Here is a 24,188-nt window from a genome sequence, read left to right on the forward strand (position 1 = left end):
AATTATGAAAACGTGAAACAAGTAGGAATTGCCTAAATTCTATAAAAAAAAAAATTCGTCAAAGTTGCTGGGAATCCTGATTTCGTGAAATATAATTTCATGGTAGGGTATGAAGATGCAATAAGATTATTCAGGTTTAAGATACAGACTAAATGACGATGCAAAACAATGTCAACTCCCAGCTCAAGGTATTTTTTTCAAAGAGTCCCTTTATAGAGGTGACCATAATACCATGATTGCTACAAAAATGAGTTAAGTCACTCCACCTTCGACTGGATCAGGGGCGCAGCCTTTTCATCCTCGAGTAGCAGATTAAGGGTCTTCAGGTTACCATTAAAGGAAGCTAAGTGAAGAGGCGTCTGTCCGTCTTCCTTCGGCAGGTTGACGTCAGCGCCAGATTTGAGCAACATTTCCGCGCACTTCTCTCCGTCTTCCACTCTTGCCGCTAGATGGAGCGCCGACTCCCTCGCAGCCCCACCTGAGAACCAGTTGTGCAATCAGGGCGCGTACTCGAAATGTATTTCATTCAATTCAGCTATTTTACAATGAGAATTTATAGCGTTAATGGTGAATAATATACTTTGATGATAGATTAAAAGAGAAACAAGCAATGAAAGTGCCTGAGTATTATTTAAGTAAGCTAGCATTATCCCAACAAAGGCTCTTGTAAAGCGAGTAGCCTATTTTTTACATATACTGGTAAATCAGAGACCATATCTGGTAACACAGGCTCAAAAATTGACTTAAAAAGCTTTATTTATGAATCAGAGAAACGTTTAGAACAAGAAATTATCCTATCAATTTTTATAAGTGCCAGAACTGTTTAAACACCACAATTAACTTACAATTAAGCTGATTCGTTTAAGTTTACCTGAAAAGGAAGCTTTTTAGACATAGTCTTACAATGTCAGCTTGAAATTTGTACATGAGGGCACTACATCCTCAGTGCTGTCAAGAAAAAGGCTCATGGTAAAACTGAAATTTAGGATGGCGAGACAGTGTATTATGGGTCCAAAAGGTTACGGCAGCAAAGAATGACGTTATAACGTCTAGTAAAAAAAAATGAATTTTTCTAGGAATATATAGAAACGTTGTCTTGTAGTAAATATTGTCATTTTTACAAAAAGTAAAAATCCAGTATTTACTGGTTCACCATCAGTAATTCCAGCCATACCAGAAGAATATCGATTAAATCTTGAAATCTACTGTATTAGAAAGACAGTATGTTAGTTAGTGATGGTCAATCATGGTTCTAAATTTGATGGCATCAACATTTAAAGACGAAAGCAGTTTTATAAGGATTATAAGGATGAATGAAATATGATAATTACCAAGAGCCTACGAGTAATGAAGCTTTAGAGAAATAAACATGTATTACAAGCACTCTTACGCTTTATTTGTAAGCTAGATATGTTACTGTTCTATTTACCGGTGTCTCACAGTAAGGGGTTACAATGCATCAACTAGGATATTGTTTTTACAAGAGTAACTATATACACAGAATAGCTGATCACTTAGGCGTTAGGTACTCTTCGGTCACTGTGAAGAATTCCAAGTCATCTGGATGTAGCGTTAGCTCAGAAAAGTAAGATCATGAGAACGAAGTGTCGAGTCAAAGATGGAGAAAATGCAAAAATCCGGGGTAAGAAAACTGAAAATGATCATCGTGTTACTCACTGAAATGGTTCCGCTTTAATCTACTTTTATTTGCATATTATCGTGTGTTCTTATGTATTTCGGAATATTTACTCCATTCTTGATGTAAGTTCATGTTCGCATGAATTTTGAGTCATTTACCTTTCCATGATACTCTTTACTATCTCAAGAGGGCCTAGGAATTTCAGGACTTCTCTACCTCATGTAATAAGTTTTTCCCAACTTAAGAGAAACTCATAAAACTTGACCTTATGTGGGACTCGAATAAGCTTCTCATTTCATTATTGTAACTCATGGCAACACCTGGAACTCCGTTTTTCGGAACTTCTACCTTTTCACCAATCTTTCACAAGGACATGTTCCTTTTTAATAAGGAAAGTTAGGGAACACTGGTCGTTGTTTAGTGAGAAAATCCTATAGATTACCACAATCTGAATTCTAGTAAAACAAAAACACTGTCGATGAGCAGATCTCGTACAGATTTGTCACCCCATCCCCCCCTCTTCAGGTGGATGGAACTCGGCTGAAAGTTAGGAATTGTTCGTAAGGCCTCATGTATTTATAGCAGTAATAAAATCAGTGCAACCTGTTTTAGGTTGTTTATCCTTCCTTTACTATAATCCTGTTATCTTGTGTGGATGTCTGCTTCTGCCAGAGATTTATCACTTTTAGATGATGGTTCGTGGTGGTAGGTTTCTGTTTCCTATTAGCATTCGTGACTTGGACCATCGACGGATGGTCTCTTGTTTGTCGCTTTTTCTTGCCGAGAGTAACCAGATTTGTTGATCAGCAGCACCAATGTTCAGTAAATGTGCGTCGCTGTCACTTCTTAGTTCCAGAGGCCCTATATTCCTCACACCTGTGGATTGTGGAACAGGCTCCCGGAGGATGTGCAATTGGAAGTCTCTTTTTATTTTTACCAATTTATTAATTTGCTAATTTATTTTTTTCGTTTTTATTAAGAGATCTCTTCTTTCTGTATTTTCCTTAACTTCCTGTTACTTCTTTCTAATGAACATCCTATTTTTTGGAAGCTTGGATTTCAAGTCAATGGCCCCTGTTTGCTTGTTTCATATGAAAAGGGTTCATAATCTGAACAATTATGATAAAAATCAACACTGGCTAATCTAGCCTGTTAATCTAAGGATGCGTGGAAGCTTTCCTTGTCGGCTGAAGCTAAGGCGCAAAAGCCACCAATGATTGCTTATATTCATCACTTGCATGGAGACACTTGGTGGTTAAATGTAACAGTGTAGAGGGACTGAAAGTAAGATTTTCCAGTGCATGCGAAGATGAGTAAGGTAATTATCATCTTTCCCGTTTAAATCGGGGGGATTTTCAAGTTTGAAAAAAAAACATCATAATTTTTAAGATTTGTAGTTCTCAACTGTCTGTCTTTAACAGTTTGTACATACAAATATCAATCTGTCTTTAACAGTTTGTACATACAGATATCAATCGGTCGTTAACAGTTTGTACATACAATATCAATCTGCCTTTAACAGTTTGTACATACAAATATCAAGTGTTTTATCTTGATTCAGTAAAATATTTTCTTTGTCCCCAGAATGATATATTCATGTCTGGGATACTGCGTTCATGTTCAGGGTTCTTCTTCCCCTTCAATCTCCCATTCGGACAAGGGGGATGATAGCCATCCATGTGAGCTATTAATAAGCATGCTTCACAGATCCATTTTTTTGTTTGTAGATAGTACATTGGTCAGTGTTCCTTAGAGTTAACTAACTCATCAAAGCCATTGCATCCCTCGTTTACTGTACGTAGATCAGCAGTCACTGGATTAGCTTTTTTCCTTAAACAAATAATCTATGATTATCAGGAGGTTTGGTGTAAAAGGAAAATTTGCCACTGACCAATAAAAGTTCATTTGAATTCATCTTTAGAATGTATACTCTTTATGTTTCCGTCCCTGGCTACGTACTTTTGAAATTTCGATTAGCACAAAATATAGGAATTACACTCATGCCTACTAGTTTGGAAAGAAAGGTACAGAAATGGAAGACAAGTATCTTTTGTATTAGCAAGAAAAATTAATTATCTGTTTAAACAGAGAGAGAAAAGTTTTTTAACAAATAATTAAGCTACATCTGGTTTCTATGGAGCTAATCGGTAGGGCTTTAATAAATAAGATGGTTATTCGACAAAGGCTGGTAATATGTACATTGTACGGTACAGTTTAGTTTTACTTTTCATGGGAGAATATGTATTAAATATTTACAATGGATCATTAAATTACATCATCAAACAGTCGAATTGCAATAAATCATGATGCATTAATTGAATTTTCATACAAACAATACAATGCAGATTTAATGCATGCAGATTTAATGTCAAAACCTTATCTTTTTATGAAATCTAACCAGTTTTCTCAGATTACGCTTTATTAGGAAATTTCTTCGTATATGAAAATGATAGGCAAGACATGAGAAAAATAATAGAACATGCAAATGATTGTATAACCAAATATATGAAAAAAATCGATATTCAGAAAGATTTATCATAATTGTTCCATTCAGGCAACATTATCTTTGATAAAAAAAAAATGATTTTAATAGACGATACCATCTCTCTCTCTCTCTCTCTCTCTCTCTCTCTCTCTCTCTCTCTCTCTCTCTCTCTCTCTCACATACACATCAATCATAGTATCATACTATTTTGTGTCGCATAAAAAGATGACACAATAACATTAAAGTTCGTTAAATTTACCGCTAAAAAATCTGTCGAATAACACATGCTATCATTCAACAGTTTAAAAACGACTTGGATTTTTGCATTTTTAGAAGAAGTAATGTTTAGGTGTTCAATGGTTCTGCTTAATGTACACTTAGCACAGCACTCTTACCACAGTAAGCTCTTCAAAATCTAATGGGGCGTAACTGGTTCTAGTTACTACGTCCTGAAATGTGTTCTCTAAAATAAGACAGTTACTCCTACAGTGTGTGGGTCAAACGAGCGTCCAAACTTACCGACTTTTCGAGGGAGGGGGGGAGGGGGAGTGTTAAATGTAGAATAATGCTATTGAAAAATGTTTTCATAACTTCAAAAAATATCTTATTCATGAAAATATATCGCAAAAATATTCATCTTTTTCTAAAGGTTTGCTAGTACAGTACTTTACTAGAGTATATAAAAAAAGTTTGATTGCTAACTGTAAGACAAATTAGATAGCTAATAACGCTAAATCTGGAAAAAAAAATCGTTATTTCTTAATCGTTAACTTTTGTTTCCTTGTGAATTATATACACGGAAAGTCTGTGATGGTGTCCTTTCACGTCATGTGGTTAGGAGAATTAAGATTAATCTTCGGTAACAGATACTATTCAATTGTAAGGTTTGCTATTTAGCTATATATTTGAGAGCTCATGTATAAAAACAGATGTTAGTAAAACCTTATGTACAAATAATATAGCAAACATTATTATCGTGATGCAGCTGCCTGTATTTACCGAAACATTGGCTGTCCTCGGCCTTCGATTTTAACGTCCATTTTGACCTTGTAACGAGTAGTTGGCATGACAATTCGGTTCATAAGCAAATGAAATAAATCTTAAAGCGTTGCTTATCGTGACTCGCCTCCACTTCCTCTTTACAAAGCTGAAAGTTTTATTTTAGCAAACATTGTAACAAACGCGGAGGACAGGGCTGTATTTCAAAAGATCTTACTGTATAGCTTTCTTTGATTCGTGGGTAAAGTTGAAGCTCTTTCTTGAAAAGAACTTCGTACTTATGAAAAGTAAGTTCTGATTAAATGCGACAATAGAGTCCTTGCTCTAATCCATTCAGGCTTAGGCCAACCTCGAATAAAGCTGGAGTATATACGTTTTCTTCTGCCAGTTCTAAAGCATTCTTACGTGTGTAAAGCATAGGCTCTTTCTCATAAAAGAACCTCATACGAATGTAAACCAAATTCTGAGTTAATGATACAATAGAGTTCATGCTCTAATCCAGTCTGGCTGAGGCCAAACTTGATTAAGATGGAGTCATTTTATGTGATTCATTCTGCCAGATCTAGGACTTGAATTTGTTCCAACAATAATTATATTCACATCGTAACATTCACACACATCACATAGAGGCTCCCAACATAAGTCTTCTAGATAGATTGAATTTCCACTTCATGAAATCTAAGTAACAATCCATCATCCATTTGTTATTCGTAATGATCTTCCACCCAGGAACATTAGCCTAAGAGCACAGCACCCAGATCCAAAGGATATACTACCCTTCCGAAGTCCCCTTACCTTGCATAGTTAGGTTGGCTCCGTGGCCGAGCAGGGCCTCCACCATAGCCGGTTTTCCGCTTTTGACGGCGACGTGAAGGGCGGTGAAGCCATCCTGGAGGAGAGCAGAGCAGAGCTTCTTTCATGGATGGTTTCTTTTGGAAAAATATTAATAAATGATAAAGGCAGTTGCCACTTAGCTAATATTGTCGGTGTTCGATGACTGTTTTCATAAAAAATTGTTATAGGTATCACATCTGTAATCCACACGTGTATATATACATATTTTATATATATATATATATATATATATATATATATATATATATATATAATATATATATATTACGTATATATATAAATATATATATATATATTATAATATATATATATTATATATATATATATACATATATATATATATATATATATAATTATATATAATATATAAATTTATATTTAAATTTAGATATATATTATGTATATTAATATATTATTATATATGTATATAATATATATATATATATATATATATATATATATATATATATATATATACGGGCGTGTGTATGTATGATTGTATATCTTTACTTATACATGCTTGATATTCATATTTGGAAATGCTAAGCCACGAACACCGCGTTTAATGTCAAATTCATTATACGTTAAGAATAATTTACATCCGAAGGGAATTCCCCTCAGTGCAAATTGAATGACATTTAAAAGCACAAAATACATTTAACTCAGCTACTGAAATCTAAAAGCAGAAGTAACATCATGGATTTCAAACTGACATTGGTGGTCACATCAACGTGTTCTCCTTTATGAAGAATGGCGTTGACCACGCCCACGTGACCTCTCTGGGCAGCCGTGTGTATACATCGGGCACCGCTTTTGTTCGGCATGTGTAGAGGCACACCTGTTTGAAGAGGGGATTCAGTTAGGACTGGATCTTTTCTAACAAATTTAAAGCTCTCTTCTGTCCTCGAAAAAGATATATAAGTTTTAAAAAGTGACTTTTAAATCTGAATAAGACTTGTACATTAGAATTTATTACTCATCACTGTTGTAACAATATGTAATCGTTATTCAGAGATGCTGTAGGAATACCTTAAAGACAAAGATATCAGTAAAATCAAATATAATTTTGAAATTTATTGTGCGTGGATGAAATTATATCTGTCAACAATCATTTCATTTTCATATCTAAATTACTATTAATACCATACCTTCGTAACGTGTACCTTTAATTTCATATGCATTAAATTACATAAAAAGCTTAGATTATCATCATCAGTTTCCCTGATTAGTCTCATTTATTTAGTATAATATTTTTCTAAATTGAAGTAGCTCCAATGTTTCAAAGCCCATATCTTTATGATGCTATAATTATTATCATAGCATCATTTAGATTTGGGCTTCTAAAGTTTGCCGCTCCCATAATAACATTAAAGGAAAATGACGAAAATAATCCGAGAACATTTTTGGCATCTCGGAAAACACCTTGGCGTTTGAAATTAGTTTTTCCCGAGCGGAAATATTATAATATAAGTATATATCCTTTCTAAATCAGGGGTTGTTATTTTCATCGCAGTTGAATTACGTACAGATATTTTGTTTGCTTAACTAGAGAGGACGCCACAGTAGTTTCCTTTTGAAACAAATATGGAAGGGACATTTTAATAAACCAGTCCTTACGTAAGAAGATCAGCAAGTTTACCTTTCTTGAGGAAAGCCATAACAGTTTCCGGGTGGCCGTGCAAGGAGGCAATGTGCACAAGCGTATCTCCGTCTTTTGTCCTGTCCATCACGTTCGCTTTGAACTTATCAGCTAACATATCTACAATGGGAGTGAAGCCATTTTCGGCTGCAACGTGGAGAGGCGTCCGGTCTGCGAAAACGGTAACAAATTGTAAGTCGGCTTCCACATGGGACTCTTTTAGTGGAAAGTTTTCCTTTAACATGAGAAATGTAGGGCATATTTTTTGGATTTCCCGTTTGCAACTATTACTGTGGAACTTTCTTGAAAATATGTTTACATATATATATATATATATATATATATATGTATATATATATATATATATATATATATATTTATATATATATATATAGTATATATATATATATATATATATGTGTGTGTGTGTGTGTGTGTGTGTGTGTGTGTGTGTGTGTAAACATATTTTCAAGAAAGTTCCACAGTTATAGTTACAAACGTGAAATCCAAAAAAATTTCTCATATCAAACAAAAACTTTCCATACTATATATATATATATATATATATATATATATATATATATATATATATATATATATATGTATATATCGTATATATATATATAGCATATATATATATATATATATATATATATATATATATATATATATATATATATATATATATATATATATATATATATATATATATATATAGTATGTGTGTGTGAGTGTCTCCTTGCATGAACACTTATACACAGACTAAGTCAGCGTAATAAACACATGACAGTAGGACCTGGAACCATCACACATAATGGAAAGATTTAAGACTTTTGTGATGAAATAGCCACTTTTAAACTACACGACACAAGATAAGGAACTGAAGTATTTACCAGAATACTAACCGTGATTATCATTATGATTCGGATTCACGTGGACAGTCCAGAAAAATTTGACGGTTGCCTCGTCTCCCTCTTCTGCCGATATATGCAGGGGGGTCTGCCCTAATGACTGAAAAATGAAAGTAGGAGGAGTGCATGGAATTATTTCGGCTGACATAACAGTTCATTGTTTAAATTTTTATGAAAGTAGTATGCCTTCTTAAGTTACATGTTTTTTTTTCTTCATAATAATGATTATATTTCAGTATGATACCCTGTCTTAGTGCTACAGTACTGCCGTCGAAACGACATTCAACTTTGTTCTTTTTCTTCGCTATTTTCTTACCACTTTATCCGTTTATCTATCCACCTAAGTAACTGTTTGCTATCTATCAGTCCATCTACTATTTACGTTTAAACATGATGCAAATGTACAAGTATATATGAAACATTTCTAATTACTCTTTGGGGTTTAGTGTATAAATTTCAGTCAACCTCTCCCTGCTAAACCTTTACCAGCAAGACAACATTTACGTCATTGCATTGACTATAGTGGATTCACATCAACTGTGCATTTGATGTCTAGGCCAGTCCCTTACGACGCTTCTGATTGGTTGTTGATAAGCCAATCACAGGGCTGGAAACTCTCAGTCTCTCTCGAGAGTTCACATGGGTAGGATCTATGTTCCATCCCTCCGGAGGGATACGTCTTTCAAGAGCATCCCTCAGGAGAGGTGGAACATACATCCTGCCTTTGTGAACTCTCGAGAGAGACTGAGAGTTTCCAGCCCTGTGATTGGCTTATCAACAGCCAATCAGGAGCGTCGTAAAGGTCTAGCCTAGACATCACATGCACGATTGATGTGAATCTACTATAGCAGTTACGTGAAAAGAACAGAGTTAGGTCGCAGTGCTTTGGTTTATGGCCTATTTATTTATGGTGAATACACATGAATTCTCGTCATGTTCCCTTAATCTCGGTCAGTCTATCAATTGTAATTTTTCAATAACGACAAGTGAAACAGAAGCATTTGTCAGTCCTTAAGGCAGGAAAATTGAAGAGAGGAGATTTATTGTGCTCGCAAGGAAGTTCGAAGTTAGCGCATCTTCATATGAAAAGACGAGAAACCTTAGGAATTGGTAACAAGCAAATCTTTCAGATTAAGATTTAAGGCTAATGATCTCCAGTCACATATATTTGAAAACGTTTTTGCAGGATTATTCGACCCTGCTTTACCTCAGATTACTTTTCAATTTACACTTTTCCATATATTCCAGTTTTGTCTTTTACAAGACGCTGCAGTGAAAATCTTAATACATTAGGCTGTCTTCCCCTATTGCAGTGCGACGCTCTTGTTTTCGAGTAAAAACGAACTTTATGGCGCTGATGATGATGATGATGATGATAGTCATAAATTTTTACCCTTTTTGAGAAGATTATTCCATTTTCGTTTTATCACAAGGACATATAACTATTCACATATGTAACTGTCTACTCCACTGGTATTGCTTGCTTTCTGTACAAATCCTATCTGTTGATAGACTTGTAAAATTGGGCAGCGTTCAAGTTTCTCATCAAGAATTCTAGCATGCCTAAGTTTCATTGCACAAGTTATATCATAAGACGGCATTATATCTATATATATATATATATATATATATATATATATATATATATATATATATATATGTGTGTGTGTGTGTGTGTGTGTGTGTATGCATATATATTTACAGTATATATAATATACACGTATTTATACATGTATATATATATATATATACACATTTACATTTATGCACAACACTAGACACATGTCCAAATTAAATATAAAAAGTCTATATAAACAGAACAGAGGAGAAAAAAGATTGCGCTCCCTTTTTAACAGATTAGAATTGATGACAGGAAACCCAAATCCGTGACGTACTTAACGTCCTTGAATACTGCAGAAATGAAAGCAAATCCCTCATTGATCCGGAACTGCCTTTCCCCCAAGAAAAAAAAATCTCGATTGTTTTCATTGTCTTATCAACATTCCCCAGACCATGACTGACGAGTGTTAATGGTTCTTCTGAGGCGTGATCTCATTAATCTTGTATACGATCTCATTCATTAGTCGGGCAGTGTTCGAAGTGTCATCAACGACTTTGGAACTAAGCAAGGTAGCGCTTCATAATTGGGGGAGACGAGAGGTTTCAACCCCTCAGTCAAGGTTCGTCCAGACCGTGAAAGGGAACGAGTCCAAGAATAAAGGGAAGAGGTCTTGCATGCTACAAGAGAGAATGAATTAATTTTTAAACAAATATGAAAATCCTTATTCCTTTCTCAGTAAAACCATGTATTTTAAATCAAAATAGTTTATCCAGTTTCTCGAAATCAACAGATGACTATAAATTTAACTCAGGATTAACGTGTTTACATCTAGATACATAAGAACGTCCAGTGTTTACCTTTTGAATGCAGAGCTGGGTCATCAGGGTTTTACGTTCGTTCAGTGTACAATAGAGCTTTTTCCTGAAGCTTATTCGATTTACGTTGTCGTGTTTTCCATGAAGGTGAGCAAATAATTATTATATATTTAAAAATGTCAAGAATTAAAAGTTGTTTGCCTTTATGCACCGTCCTTTCCATAGTTATATATAAGGAAATCTTATTTTGGGGGAGTTCTGGTCTCTCAAGGACTTTCCCAAGTCTTTGCATCGACTCCTGCATCCCGGAAGAGTCCTTCCCTGAAAAAGCCTTTGAAATCTTTCCCCGAGGGAGCATCCTTCACGCTGGTATCCCCGTCTCCTTCTTCTCTTGACAGCAGAACACGCAATTGCCTGACCCATATTTAGGTCCGTCAATGACCTCATGAGGAAACGCTAATCGTCATTATAATTCCCTAATGCCTATTATTAGAAATAGTTACGGGTCGTAATCTTCTTAACGCTCGTGCATAAGAAGCGTTCTCTTTGATCTGCGCATTTCACCCTCGAATTCTTTTTTGTTGATATGTCTTTTTCTTCTTACTCTTCTTTGATGCAAGAGAAAAGCATCTAATCTTCGGAGAAAATGGCAAGAAATTCTTGGAGAAGCGAATGCGGAAGAAGGATAAAAATGATTTAAAAAAGAAAAAAACTTAGAAATACACTGCTATTTAGGAAACTCAACAACCTACTGTTTAACGTTGAATGGTCATGCATAGAGCACGCAGTCAACGGCGAACACGTAATTCAGTTTGTTTTAGAAATTAGTGAAAATTGCTGTGGTGCAAGTTGATCGCCTTTGCTTTTTCATATACATTTAGACCGTCCATGAAAAATAAAAAATTTAATACAGTTGTCTGTATCAGATATAGTAAAAACTTTATATGATGAAATATTTATGTTAATAATTATTTATCCGTGTGTAACATAGTTTACGAGGAATGAATTACTCCTATAGACTTGCTGTCGTCTATATAAGAATGAAGATTGATGGTACCATAGTCCCGGCTTCAATACGGTACATGACGTCCCTAGGCTCAGCACTTGTAATCTCGAGACTTCTAAATAACCCCGAGTCAGGGAATCCAGGTAAAAAACTCACAGGAAAAAAAGTCACATTGATATTTCCTTGACAGTGACCCCCAAGGGTTTTAGCCCGGTATGAATTGAATTGAATTGAATATAGAATTTAGCCCAAAGGCCAAGCACTGAGACCTATGAGGTCATTCAGCGCTGAAACAAAGTTTGGAAGTTGTAACAGGAGTAAAACACGCATATATATGTATATATATATATATATATATACTATATATAAATATATATATATATATATATATATATGTATATATATATATAATTATAATATATATATATATATATATATATATATATACATATATATATATATATTATATATATATATATATATATATATATATATATATATATATATATATACGCGTGCTTGTTAATTTACACCATTAAGAGTGCAAGGATCCAAAAAAAACCATGCTTGTCTCACAACAAGGAATGGAAATATCGTAATTGGAGTAACTTGAATAAAAGAGAGAGAGCGAAAACCGCAGGGTAAGGAAATTCTAGACCAATCTTCCGATCCTGCTCCCAACCCATGCGAAGCCCAACGCCCACAAGGCCTCTGGAAGTTCCCAAAATGGAAGCGAATTAATTGTTGATATCGGGAGAGAGAAATGCGCAATTAATATCCATACCAGATAATGGAATGCTCAGAGGGAAGTATGCATGAAAGGGTGTGGTCGGAAGATTTTTTACATATGATTTTTTTTAAAAGAAAATTATGATGATGATGGATGTTTATTTAGAGGACGTTATGGCCATGATTTTTTTTTACCGGCCATGAAATGATTTGTAAAATCGTTTCTTGGTTGTTATCTGCCTGAGCCATTAGCTAATAAGGCGATTTTTCTAAACGGATCTTCAGGACTGCGCATAGATGTTAGAATAAGCTTTATAAATATCCAAAGCATTCACGGGAAATATGAGAGGGGGCAGCCCTCCCCTCTTTTCAGTTTCTCCAGTTTTTCTTAACTATAATTTGGTTTGATCTTGGTGCTATGAAATTAGGCAACTGCAATTTGCATTACATGGACGATATAGAAACGAGTGCCATCTTTTAATTGTTAAAGCTACAAGATGAGTGGGCACCCCACCTCCCCTCCCCATCCCCCGATATCTCTCTCTCTCTCTCTCTCTCTCTCTCTCTCTCTCTCTCTCTCTCTCTCTCTCTCTTCCCCCTTTTATTGTTAGGAATGCTGGGTAGAGTATCCTGGTTCAATTGACAGGATATCAGTAAATCTTACCAAAATAAATAAAACAAGAGGAAGTGAAAGACAAATAATACGAGATATACTCTCCTTGAAATGTGTGCCACAGACAACGCTAATTCATTCACTTTTGATTCCTCCTTTTTCATTTTCTTTTTTGAATTGCCGCCTTAAGACCTGGATGAAGACATAGCGGCGTCTTTCTTTTCATTTCGCACAGAAAGATTAAGATAATTACGTGGTGTTGACCCCTGCCTTGCTTACAGTGAAACTAATGATTACGCAAGTTCAATTTTGTTTACGTGGTGGCTCAGTTTCAGTTACCATGGCAACGCTGGAATGACCAAACCCTGATTGGTTCCTGGCGTTGGTCTCGACCAATCATAAACTAGTATGGTGGCCTGTGGAAATCATTCGTTCATTCAGGGAGAGTCATATCGTCGAGCTTTGGTTGCAGTGGTTGAGCATCTGTAAATTATCGGTTTATTTATAAATTTATAAATAATTTGTAAATTTTGTCTTTACAGATGAATTACATAAATCTGCGAGGTTGGTTTTCCAGGAAGAAATCATAATAGAGATATCGTCCTTTCGAAAAATAAATTCGTAGAATGATCATAAATCATAAAACAAAACATAGGCAAAATACTGGTAAAACGGTTGTAATTTTACTTTTTTTATTTTTATAGAGAATCATTAGGCTTTTAGCCTTAAATAATATGACCTCAAAACCTTAGTTTTTTCTACATGCTAAAGAGTAACTTTTGTGTAATGACTGTTTTTCTCATTCTCTGAAACTCCCCACCTTCCACTCTATTGATCTTTCAAACTATATAAATGGTACAAGTCAGAGATCTTTTCCCAAGTCTCCTAATAACCGCAACGTTTGTGAAATCCCCAAAAGACGTAGGAAGTCACCTCCGCAATTCATACATTTTCTGCTTATGATATTGCAGCGTTAATTTGCGCCATTGGAACTACAGTAAGAAAGTAATGACGAATTGTTGTAGAAGGAAAAAAGGTATTCAGACTAACTACCAATTTGACCATGAGGAAAAAAGTAATTTCACAACTACAAAAACAGCGGAAGTAGCCATTAAAATCAGCGGGAGTATTCCAAAGTATTTCAAGAGGAACATGGCTCTTATAATCACTAGGAACGAGCTACGCAATTCAGCATGATGAATCCGTAATTATTTGCTATTCCGTGCTGTAATGTCCTTGTCCCCACTCCCTTCATTTCGCCATGGATATCTAATGACGCTTCATCTTCAGCATTAGGGGCCCGGGTTAATTTCCTGGTTGGTGTAAACACTCGGGTATTACCTTATGGCTTGGGGAGGAGAAATGACCCTCCCCCCCCCCCCCCCCCACCATCAACCAGGTTTAGGAAAATTCAGTTTGCAGGTTTTTGTTAGTTTCTTTGTGGGGAAGAATGTCGTTAAAATGGCAGTAAAAACCTCTTTGTTACGTTCCCAGTATGTAGAATAGGTAATATCAAGAATTATTGCAGTGAGTAATGCATTTGAACCGTATTCATTGAGAAAAAATTGTCAAAAACTTACGCAGTTAAATTCAATACACCAGCATGATGGCATATATATATATATATATATATATATATATATATATATATATATATATATATATATATATATTATATTAGGTATTTATATGTGGTGTAAATAAACACTTTATCCCACTTCCTCGAAACGTGTGCACCACAGTAGCATTAGAAAATTAAGTTCGAAATATGTATATAGTTCTTAAAGTATATATACAAAAATTAAACCTTTCGTCTAAATTCTGTGAACCTTATTCACTTAAATATTTTAATTAGCAACTCCACATAGGGCGTGCAAAAGCTGTAAAGTCTCTTGTGGAGAGATGTACACATATTTCTTAACATTACTGTGGAACATTTTTACATCCAAAGGCGCGCGCGTACATACACGCACACACACACACACACACATACACACACACACACAGAAAAAATATATATATAAATATATATATTCTAAATTTATATATATATTATTATATATATTAATGAGATATATATTATATATGCAATCATATATTAAATAATATATAAGATATATATATGTATATATATTTATATATATTGATATATCATATATATGTGTGTGTGTGTGTGTGTGTGTGTGTGTGTTTAACCTATTCAACGGGGAATATTTTAAACAAACTTTTGATATGGCAATGGGAAACCCACTTTCGTCCGTCCTTTCAAATTTATATATGGAATTTTTTGAACGCCTGTACATCCCCAAGATTTCCATTTCCCTTTGACAAGGTACCGTTATGTTGATGGTATTTTAGCCATCATACCCAAAGATTTGGATGTGAATAGTATATTGGCTCAGCTAAATGATCAGGTCCCTTCTATTAAATTTACACTTGAGTCAGAGAAAGATGATTGTTTACCTTTTTTGGACTTTTATATGAAAAGGGAACCTTTTAATTGTAAACCTAGTATTTATAGCAAAAAGACAAATAATTTGACATATGTACACTATTATTCAGGACATCATATAAACATAGAAATGTCCGTTTTTTCATCAATGTTTCTTCAAGTCTTGCGAATAATCAGTCCTGATTTTTTAGATCATGAATTAAAAAAAACATCACAAAAATTGGAACAGATTTGTGCCATCCATCCCATATTATGGATATTTATCATAATAAAGCTAATAAGACCTTCTAAGGAAAATCGGAAAGGAAAAAAGAAGTGCCCTCAAACACTCTTTGCTTTCCACATTTTATTGGATTTGAAGCTGTAAAACCTTTTTTAAAATTGTTTTATAAAGATGTATCTTTCACATGTAATAACGTTAAAGACATGCTTAAAAAATAGCCCTCGAAAAGATACGCAGAGGTCAAAGTCACGTTCTTGCAAAACACTATGATGGCTTTTGCCGGGAAAATCTTTTATTAAAAAAATTATGACTGAAATCAAATCCAATTAATCTATAAGGTCTAAGAAGCCTTGCTGAATTAGGAAAAAAAAGTGTGTCGGGGATCAGAGAACCTTTTTACCGGATTGCATATTTATCAGTGCACATTTTTTTTTACTTAGGCTTTTCATTTCCCCAGAAATGATAATACTCTCATCATGTAAGTGACTTCAGCCCATTACTTTGGTCTTTAGCCTTTTATTTCTTAGCCTGAAGCATCGCGTCATGAAATAATGGGCCGCAAAACGAAGATTTAAATGCATAACTTTGCGTCCAGTGATTTTTGCCTCATCCAGGATGATTATCATAATTAGTATCCTGTTATATTTAAGCTTCCTGGAATTTATATTTGGTTTTAATCACCAGAGTACAGTAAAAAAGCCTAAGTAAAAATAAATATGCAATCCGGCAAAAAGGTTCACTGATTAACCCCTCCTTTTTCTATCAAGGTTTCTCAGGCCTTATAGATTAACTGGATTTCAGTCTAGATTTTTGTTATGAAAGAATTTCCAGGAAAAAGCCATCATAGTGTTTCGCAGGAACGTGACTAAGATCTCAGCGCGTTTTGAACCACCTGTTCCGAACACGTTCATCATTGCTTGAAATTGCGTCGTAAGTTATTCATAAGATATGTTTTTAAACCCTGAGTAATTTTCAGAATAAAATGCTCTAGGTAATATCATAGATCTGCAAGATTTGTTCCTTTGTCACTTGTCGAAATATATTTAGTTAAATGCATATATTTTTGTATATACATATGTATATATTACATATATACATAAATAAGTGTATATATATATATATATATGTATATATATATATATATATATATATAAAGAACTTTGAGTTTATTTAATCCCCTCTCTTACAGTCCTTGTTTTTCGAAACATGAGAACCGGTATCTGTTCTATTCGTGTATCGAAAGGGTCAGAGAAAATTCGATGCTCGTCAAAAAAACAACGGATGAAAGAATTCATGAAAATAAATATGAAATGTTTAGACAGTTATGAGGGCAAAATCTGGCCTTGCCTCCAAAGAAATTGTAGCTAACTTACTTGGTTATATTATGAGTCTGTTTGCCCAGTTGAAATTATGGTCTTCCAGTAGTATTTTTGATGGCTGCACTGCATCGGTCTTTTTTCCCATTAAAATAAAAAAACTATCTTTGTCTGTTTAATGCAACAATATCAGCCTGTGTTGCCTCGGAAATTTATTTGGTAACCTCGAGTGTGCGTGATTCCCCCTTTCATAACAGGTAGAGTAACGTGCTAAAATAATACACATTCTCTGACAATCAATAGCATGTAGCTAGGGCCCCTTTCTTAATTAACAGAGACCCTTTACTACCCTAAAAATCGCAAAAAGGATGAATATACTTACCAAGACAAAGGCACAGAATAACTCTAATGATAGCAGTAGCAGTACTGAGGATCTCAAGCAATATTAGGAAGTCCTACTTACATTTTTCTCATCTGTGCTTGCACCTGCATCTACCAGGACGCGAACAATGTCCGTTTCCTTCTTGCGACAAGCAATATGGAGCGGAGAATCCTTCGTCTCGTGCCGGGTAACTTTCAGCTGTTCTGAGGCTTGGTAATGCAGCAGTTCCTTCACCAGACTGGAGTTCCCTGCGTCGATGGCTATGAAGAGCGGGATGTCCCCTTGCTGGAACGGAGGGATGATGTTAAATTCTAGAAATAGAGAAATTCGATCAAGTAAAAGGAAGTTTATCAGCGTCTTTAAACCTTTGTTCAAGATGGTTCGTAATTCTTCTGTTAAGTTTTTCAACCAATAGCCCCATTAGTCACGGATGTTATGTCATACTGACCTAGGATATAAAACAGTTGACATATAAATAGCCCTTGATGTTATAAGATTTTGTTCAGTTCTGAGCCAATATTCGAAAAATGATGTTTGTGAACCGAGAATAGGTAATAGTATCTATGTAACAAGAAGTGCGTCGAAACTACTATCTGTTATCCCAGAGGTAGCAGAACTGGATGTAAATCATTCAAATTATATGGTGAAAAATGTCCGTGAAAATTCCGCAATAGGTACACCAAGGGAATCATTATTCAAATCTTAGTATATTACACAAGCAGCGCTAACAATAGAACTAAAATCTCAACTACCTCGTGTCCTAATAAGGGTACCTTTTATTTTTAGTGTCTTAAGAACTGGTCATTATCTGCGAGCTGAAAGTTATGCATCCATGAGTGATATTCATATGCATGAGCTTTATTCATAAATGTGCCCTCTGCGTGTTTATGGTTTCCAGCTAACCGTCGATAAAACGAATATTACTGTGTTCAGAGTCAAATCCACTTGCACGAAAAGACCTAGAATTCTTCTGGGGACTATTTACTCCACATCATAAGCAGGTCGGAGAATTCAGTGACGTCATGGCATTATTTTATGGCATTCAACATTTCTTGAATGTTGGGGAATAGGAAGGTTCTCTGTTTGCGTCATTCTTCAGCCAATTAAGAAGCAGTATAATGACATTGAACGTACGAGAAAATATGACATTAATAAAACTGCTGTTTTATTTGGTCTGCTACCTTGAAATTATGGTTCGATTAATTCCTATTCTAAAATTATTCGAAAATATTGTTACTTTAAAAGAAACCCAAAACGTTTCAATAAATGAAGTTGAAGGACACTCGCTCAAATAAAACAAACAATAAATAGCTCCTGAATAAATTGATATAGTATCCAGTGTCCAGTTCAGGACTATTAGTAAGATCTGGCAAAAGATCAACAAAAAGGCTATTTTCTGTATCACGCTTTTAACCAAAGCTGTTGTCTTTACTTTCTTTTATATTTGTAACAACACTTAACAACGTCTCAGCAAATTGGATTAACCACTTCTGTACTGCCGTGTCCATTTTTTTTTAAATTATGCTCCATACATAAACATATCTGGGAAATTTGTCCTATTTATCTGTACGTCCGCAATTTTCTGTCCGCCCTCAGATCTTAAAAACTACTGAGGCTAGAGGGCTGCAAATTGCTATGTTAATCATCCACCCTCCAATCATCAAACGTATCAAATTGCAGCCCTCTAGCCTCAGTGGTTTTTAAAATTTTATTTAAGATTAAAATTAGTCATGATCATGCGTCTGGCAACGCTATAGGACAACCCACTACCGGGCAATATTCTTGGGCTGCTGCTAAAAGTTTCTTGTTGGTGCCATCTACTCGTACAGCTTTAAATTGATTAGTATTTCAGAAACCAAGTCTAAGTTGGTTTGTCATTTAACGGTTATGATAACGATACATCACCTGATTTTTTCGATTATTTCCTAAATAAATCAAGTCCAACTGAACAGTTATTTGGGTTCTTTCAGTCACACAAAATCTACCTTCGCCGTTTATAACTGCAAAGTGAACTCGATTGCTTGGGATCGTTACTAGCATTTTAGTTATGTTCACAGTTAAATAAAGATAAATTTACTGCTTCTTCGTAGCTCATTGGAGGGATTTATGATTGCATGATTGCATTACGTATGGTGAATAATAGTGAAAATGAGTCATAATTATAAGACCATGCAAGTAAAGCTTCGTATCAAAATGTACCCATAGTTTTGGTATTTTGTGCGTGTGTGTGTGTGTGTTCCAATGACCTCGGCAGTAAGAAAATATCTTTTTTGTTAGAGCTATAAAATCTCTAAACACGACAAGTACAGGTATTCAGTTTATAAGATACGAAAACTAACGAAGAGGTATACAATAATAATAATGATTATAAAATACTGAAAGGGGTACTTTAGTCAAAGCAAATCAATGAAAGATATATGTACAAAAAAAACTGTCTGAACTCTCTTTTCAACCCTAAATTCGTGAAAGGTAAAAATTTTCAACAATCATAACCAGAGTTCTCATTCAGCTTTACTCGGAACCTTCGTATGCTCCCGCTCACTTTTGGACCATTTATAAGTTTTAACCTCCGTAAAAAATTTGGAGTACTGATTAAAATGCGTGTCTGTGGTTTCCGTAAAATTTGATTGTTGATTCGTGTAGTTATCGCGATAGCCTTTTAAGAAGGATTAACTGATCACCTTTAGCATAACAAGTATTAGCTTCCACGAAGGGTTTTTCTTTTATAGTCTTAACAACTTTTATATGTTCTGCTTCTTTGCTGATTTGCTACAAAAAGTTGTTTAAAAATGACTCAGGCTCCCATTGAACATACATTACATTTCATCAACAAACACTAGCAATCATTACTCAATACAAACAAAACACAAAACCCAATGTACACAAAACTAGCGGCGTTATAGATTTACCAAAAAAAAGAAAAAAATGCAAAAAGAGATATTTGGTAAAACTGAGAAATAGTTTTAAACTCCAGTGCTCTTCACTGGTTAAGTATAATTCAAATAAGACTATAACCGGACAATAAAAAATGACGATAACACTTGCTGGGAAAGACACAAAATAAACAAATAGAATCTGCTCTCTAAAATTGTTCTTCCCGTCTCAAGGTCAACAGTCACCGCGTTTAGATTCGTAACAGTTAAGCATCTGATAAGACGACACGCTCGCCATGACAGAATGGGAAAAAAGGAGACTGCAGTTAGCAAACTATTAGCCCTGTCATGGAAAAAGAAATTTCGTAAATGACTACGCTAGACACGAACGTAATGCAAAGTATGTACTTCAGTATTCAGAGAAGGAAGTCCATTTGTGTTTGTATATATAATATATATACGTATATATATAAATATAGTATATACATGTGTCTGTCATACACACACACACACACCACACACACACACATATATATATATATATATATATATATATATATATATATATATATATATATATATATATATATATACACATGTATAACGGCACCAGAATTAACTGAGGTGATTAAAATAGCAAGACGAGAATAATGTGACAAGGATCTCTGAGTTCGACAGGTACGGTCACGTGACTGATTTATCATGAGTCCTTGGCCGGTATAGCCTAGCAGCACCTATTTATTGTCCCTGGAACGGCCTATAACTCTTATATATACGACTGTGAGAATTCGGCAGTTCTGACTGGTATTAGGCATATTCCCTATGGATACTATTATATAAAGTATGCGGCCTATATATATTTTGTCGTGTGTACCGTTATTTTTGTCATTATGTAATCTTCGACATTTTTCCGTAGTAATTTGTCTTTTCGTTTTGGTTGTTTAATTTTTCATTCATCTGATATTGTCATTTCTGAGGAAAAATCATGTTTATTTTGTAAAACCAGTAATATGGATTTCGTGGTTCGATAGCAGAATCATATTTTAATTCTGTGTCTATTTACCCGTTTATGGAAAGCGAACAAATTTCTGAAAGAAGAACCATATAATTTTGAGGCAAAATTGCATACAATATATGCATAGACTTTTTACGCGTTCTCGTGTACATAAATGTATCTATACGTGTTTAAGCAAAATATATGCAAAGATAAACAAAGTAACCCATGAGGAAAAATCACAGGCTTGCTCTATTTTGTCTTTTATCCTTCTTTTTCTTCTTCTTACTCGTTTTCCTTAAGGGCTGGTCATGCAATGTCATGAACTTTGAAGACTGCTATTAGGATGACCTTCTTTTTGGCAAATCCATCACACTTATTATTATTATCTTTTTTATTATCAACCAACCATGTAGAGAGTTATTAATATTCTTGTTATCTTCTTTTCCCCATTTTCACATAATTTCGGTTAAGCTTTGAAGGTAATAACTAGACGGTTTCAATTATTAGTATCATTGTAATCCCCATTTTTATTATTAATCAACCATTTAGAAAAGTATTATCTTCTTTATTATCAACCAACCATGTAGAGAGGTATTAATGTTCTTGTTATCTTTTTTTTTCCTATTTTCACATAATTTCGGTTAATCTTTGAATCTTTAGACGGTTTCAAATATTAGTAAGATTATTATCGTGATTTTTATTATTAATCAACCATTTAGAAAAGTATTACTGTTCCTGTTATCTATTTTTTCCCTTCTGGCTGAATTTTGGTTAAATTTGGCGGTGGTCAACTAGAAGGTTGGTGATTCTCCCCCATACATTTTTCAAAGTCCCTTTTCAATCTAACAGCGAAATTTTAACATATTTTCTCTCCTAGGAACAGTGATATTTAAGAGGCTTATATTTCTCAGAATAATTCTTTCGAGTTAAGTAAGGTATTTTGACCTTGGCCTGATCTTCAAGGTCGGAGGTCATTTTAAAGGCCAAAATTTAATTTTTCACGTTTTTGACGAACCTTGGTGACCAAGTTCTTGGAAGATTGACGATTAGGTGAAGATAATTTGAACGTGAGCTTTTGTTTGTACCTCAAAAACTTTTGCATTTTTTTCTCGATATGTGAGAATCTGTAATTTTCCTTCATCTGGGGTTTAGATCACACAGCCTACACGCTCTTAATTAGTCTAACAAGCACTTCTTTTTATGAGAATGTTGTGAGACTAAAAATACGAAAGGAGTGAATTTCGTAACCAGAACATCAAGATAAGAAAAGCCTTGGGTTCTGCTTTTAACGAAGAGAAATTAATAGATTTTCTTTTGCATTTGGGGAATCTATGAACTCTTCGAAGTTATCTCGTAATAAGGCCATTAAGAAGTCATAATTGCTGTCGATAAGAATATTCTGTACGTCATCAGGAGGTTCACTAAATATCATTATGAATTAATGGTGAATATTATTATAAAGTTTGGACCACCTGAGGTAGGGGTGTAAGAATACTACCACCGTAGGTCCTGCGTGTCGTAAAAGGCGACTAAAAAGACAGGCGCTGCCTTGCAGTCTTACTTTTTAAGTAAACGGCTACGCCCACCACCAATAAATGTGGTTGATGACAACAAGGGCATGCGGTCGTAAAAACTCCTTTGCCTAACAATAAACCATGCCTGATGTTGTAAGAAAAGGCGCATCAGGCAACCGACCCCTTAGTGTAGGGATAACGGTGGGAAAGAAGAAGATTATTATAGTCTGTAAGAACTTTATCATGTACAAATAGTAATTGTTGAATACAAAGATGGTCCTTCTACATTATATAGCTAGCTTTGTAAAAGAAAAAATAAATAAATAAATAAATAAATAAAAAATTGCGAGTGTTGATAGATTTATCATTACACAAGGAATCAGTATCACTTTATAGTATAAGTCATAACTGAGAATTAGGCTGGTTTAAATATAAACGCGTTTCAAATTATGTCTGATTAACCAAATATGATATACGGCAAATTAAAGTAAAGAACGTTATTAAATGTAGAAAATAAAATGACGACATGAGGCGCAAAAAAAACTTCGCTTAAATTTACTATTCTCGGCAAGAGAGAATCTTCCCACGCGATGGATGCGAGGACAGCAAAATTAAGAAGGCGATGACTGAAACAGACAGCCTCCTCACAATGACCTTTCCTACGTCAAAGGAGGCAGATCAATGACAAAGTAGGAGTACAATGGCGGTCTCTACTCGGTCATGACGGGGACAAAATGTCGCTCGTCATGTCAGGTGACCAGGATCCTGCAGGGGACAGTGGTCAATACCAAAGGTCGCGTGCGGAAGGCCGCTTAGTTGCTGACTGGAAGTTTGTCTCGAGATGCCCCGGCCGAACACTGCTTCGAATGCCCGTTGGTGAAGCAGACGATTTGCCATAAACTGTGGACTTTGCTGAATGATGTCAACTTATTGGGGTTTCTCAATAATTATGTTTGTACGTTTATATATATATATATATATATATATATATATATATATATATATATATATATATATATATATATATATATATATATATATATATATAGATATATATATATATATATATATATATATATATAATATATATATATATAGGTATATATATATATATATATATATATATATACTTATACACATACACATACATACATATATACATACACTCGTCCAGAAACT

At 34.5% G+C, this 24,188-nt stretch overlaps 1 protein-coding gene across 2 annotated transcripts in view; it reads right to left on the reverse strand.

Moving 5' to 3' along the window:
* LOC135218385 (serine/threonine-protein phosphatase 6 regulatory ankyrin repeat subunit C-like) overlaps positions 1-24,188 on the reverse strand; it is a 161,190-nt gene that overhangs the window by 24,936 nt on the left and 112,066 nt on the right. For both annotated transcript variants that reach the window (XM_064254674.1, XM_064254675.1), the window contains 6 exons: positions 17,707-17,910; positions 8,523-8,628; positions 7,618-7,788; positions 6,692-6,816; positions 5,919-6,012; positions 267-478 (listed from right to left, as the gene is read on the reverse strand). In XM_064254674.1, the coding sequence (XP_064110744.1) occupies positions 267-478; positions 5,919-6,012; positions 6,692-6,816; positions 7,618-7,788; positions 8,523-8,628; positions 17,707-17,910 (912 nt within the window). The remainder of the gene's footprint in view (positions 1-266; positions 479-5,918; positions 6,013-6,691; positions 6,817-7,617; positions 7,789-8,522; positions 8,629-17,706; positions 17,911-24,188) is intronic.

This window comes from Macrobrachium nipponense, chromosome 9 (assembly GCF_015104395.2).
Source record: "Macrobrachium nipponense isolate FS-2020 chromosome 9, ASM1510439v2, whole genome shotgun sequence".
Lineage (NCBI taxonomy): Eukaryota > Metazoa > Arthropoda > Malacostraca > Decapoda > Palaemonidae > Macrobrachium > Macrobrachium nipponense.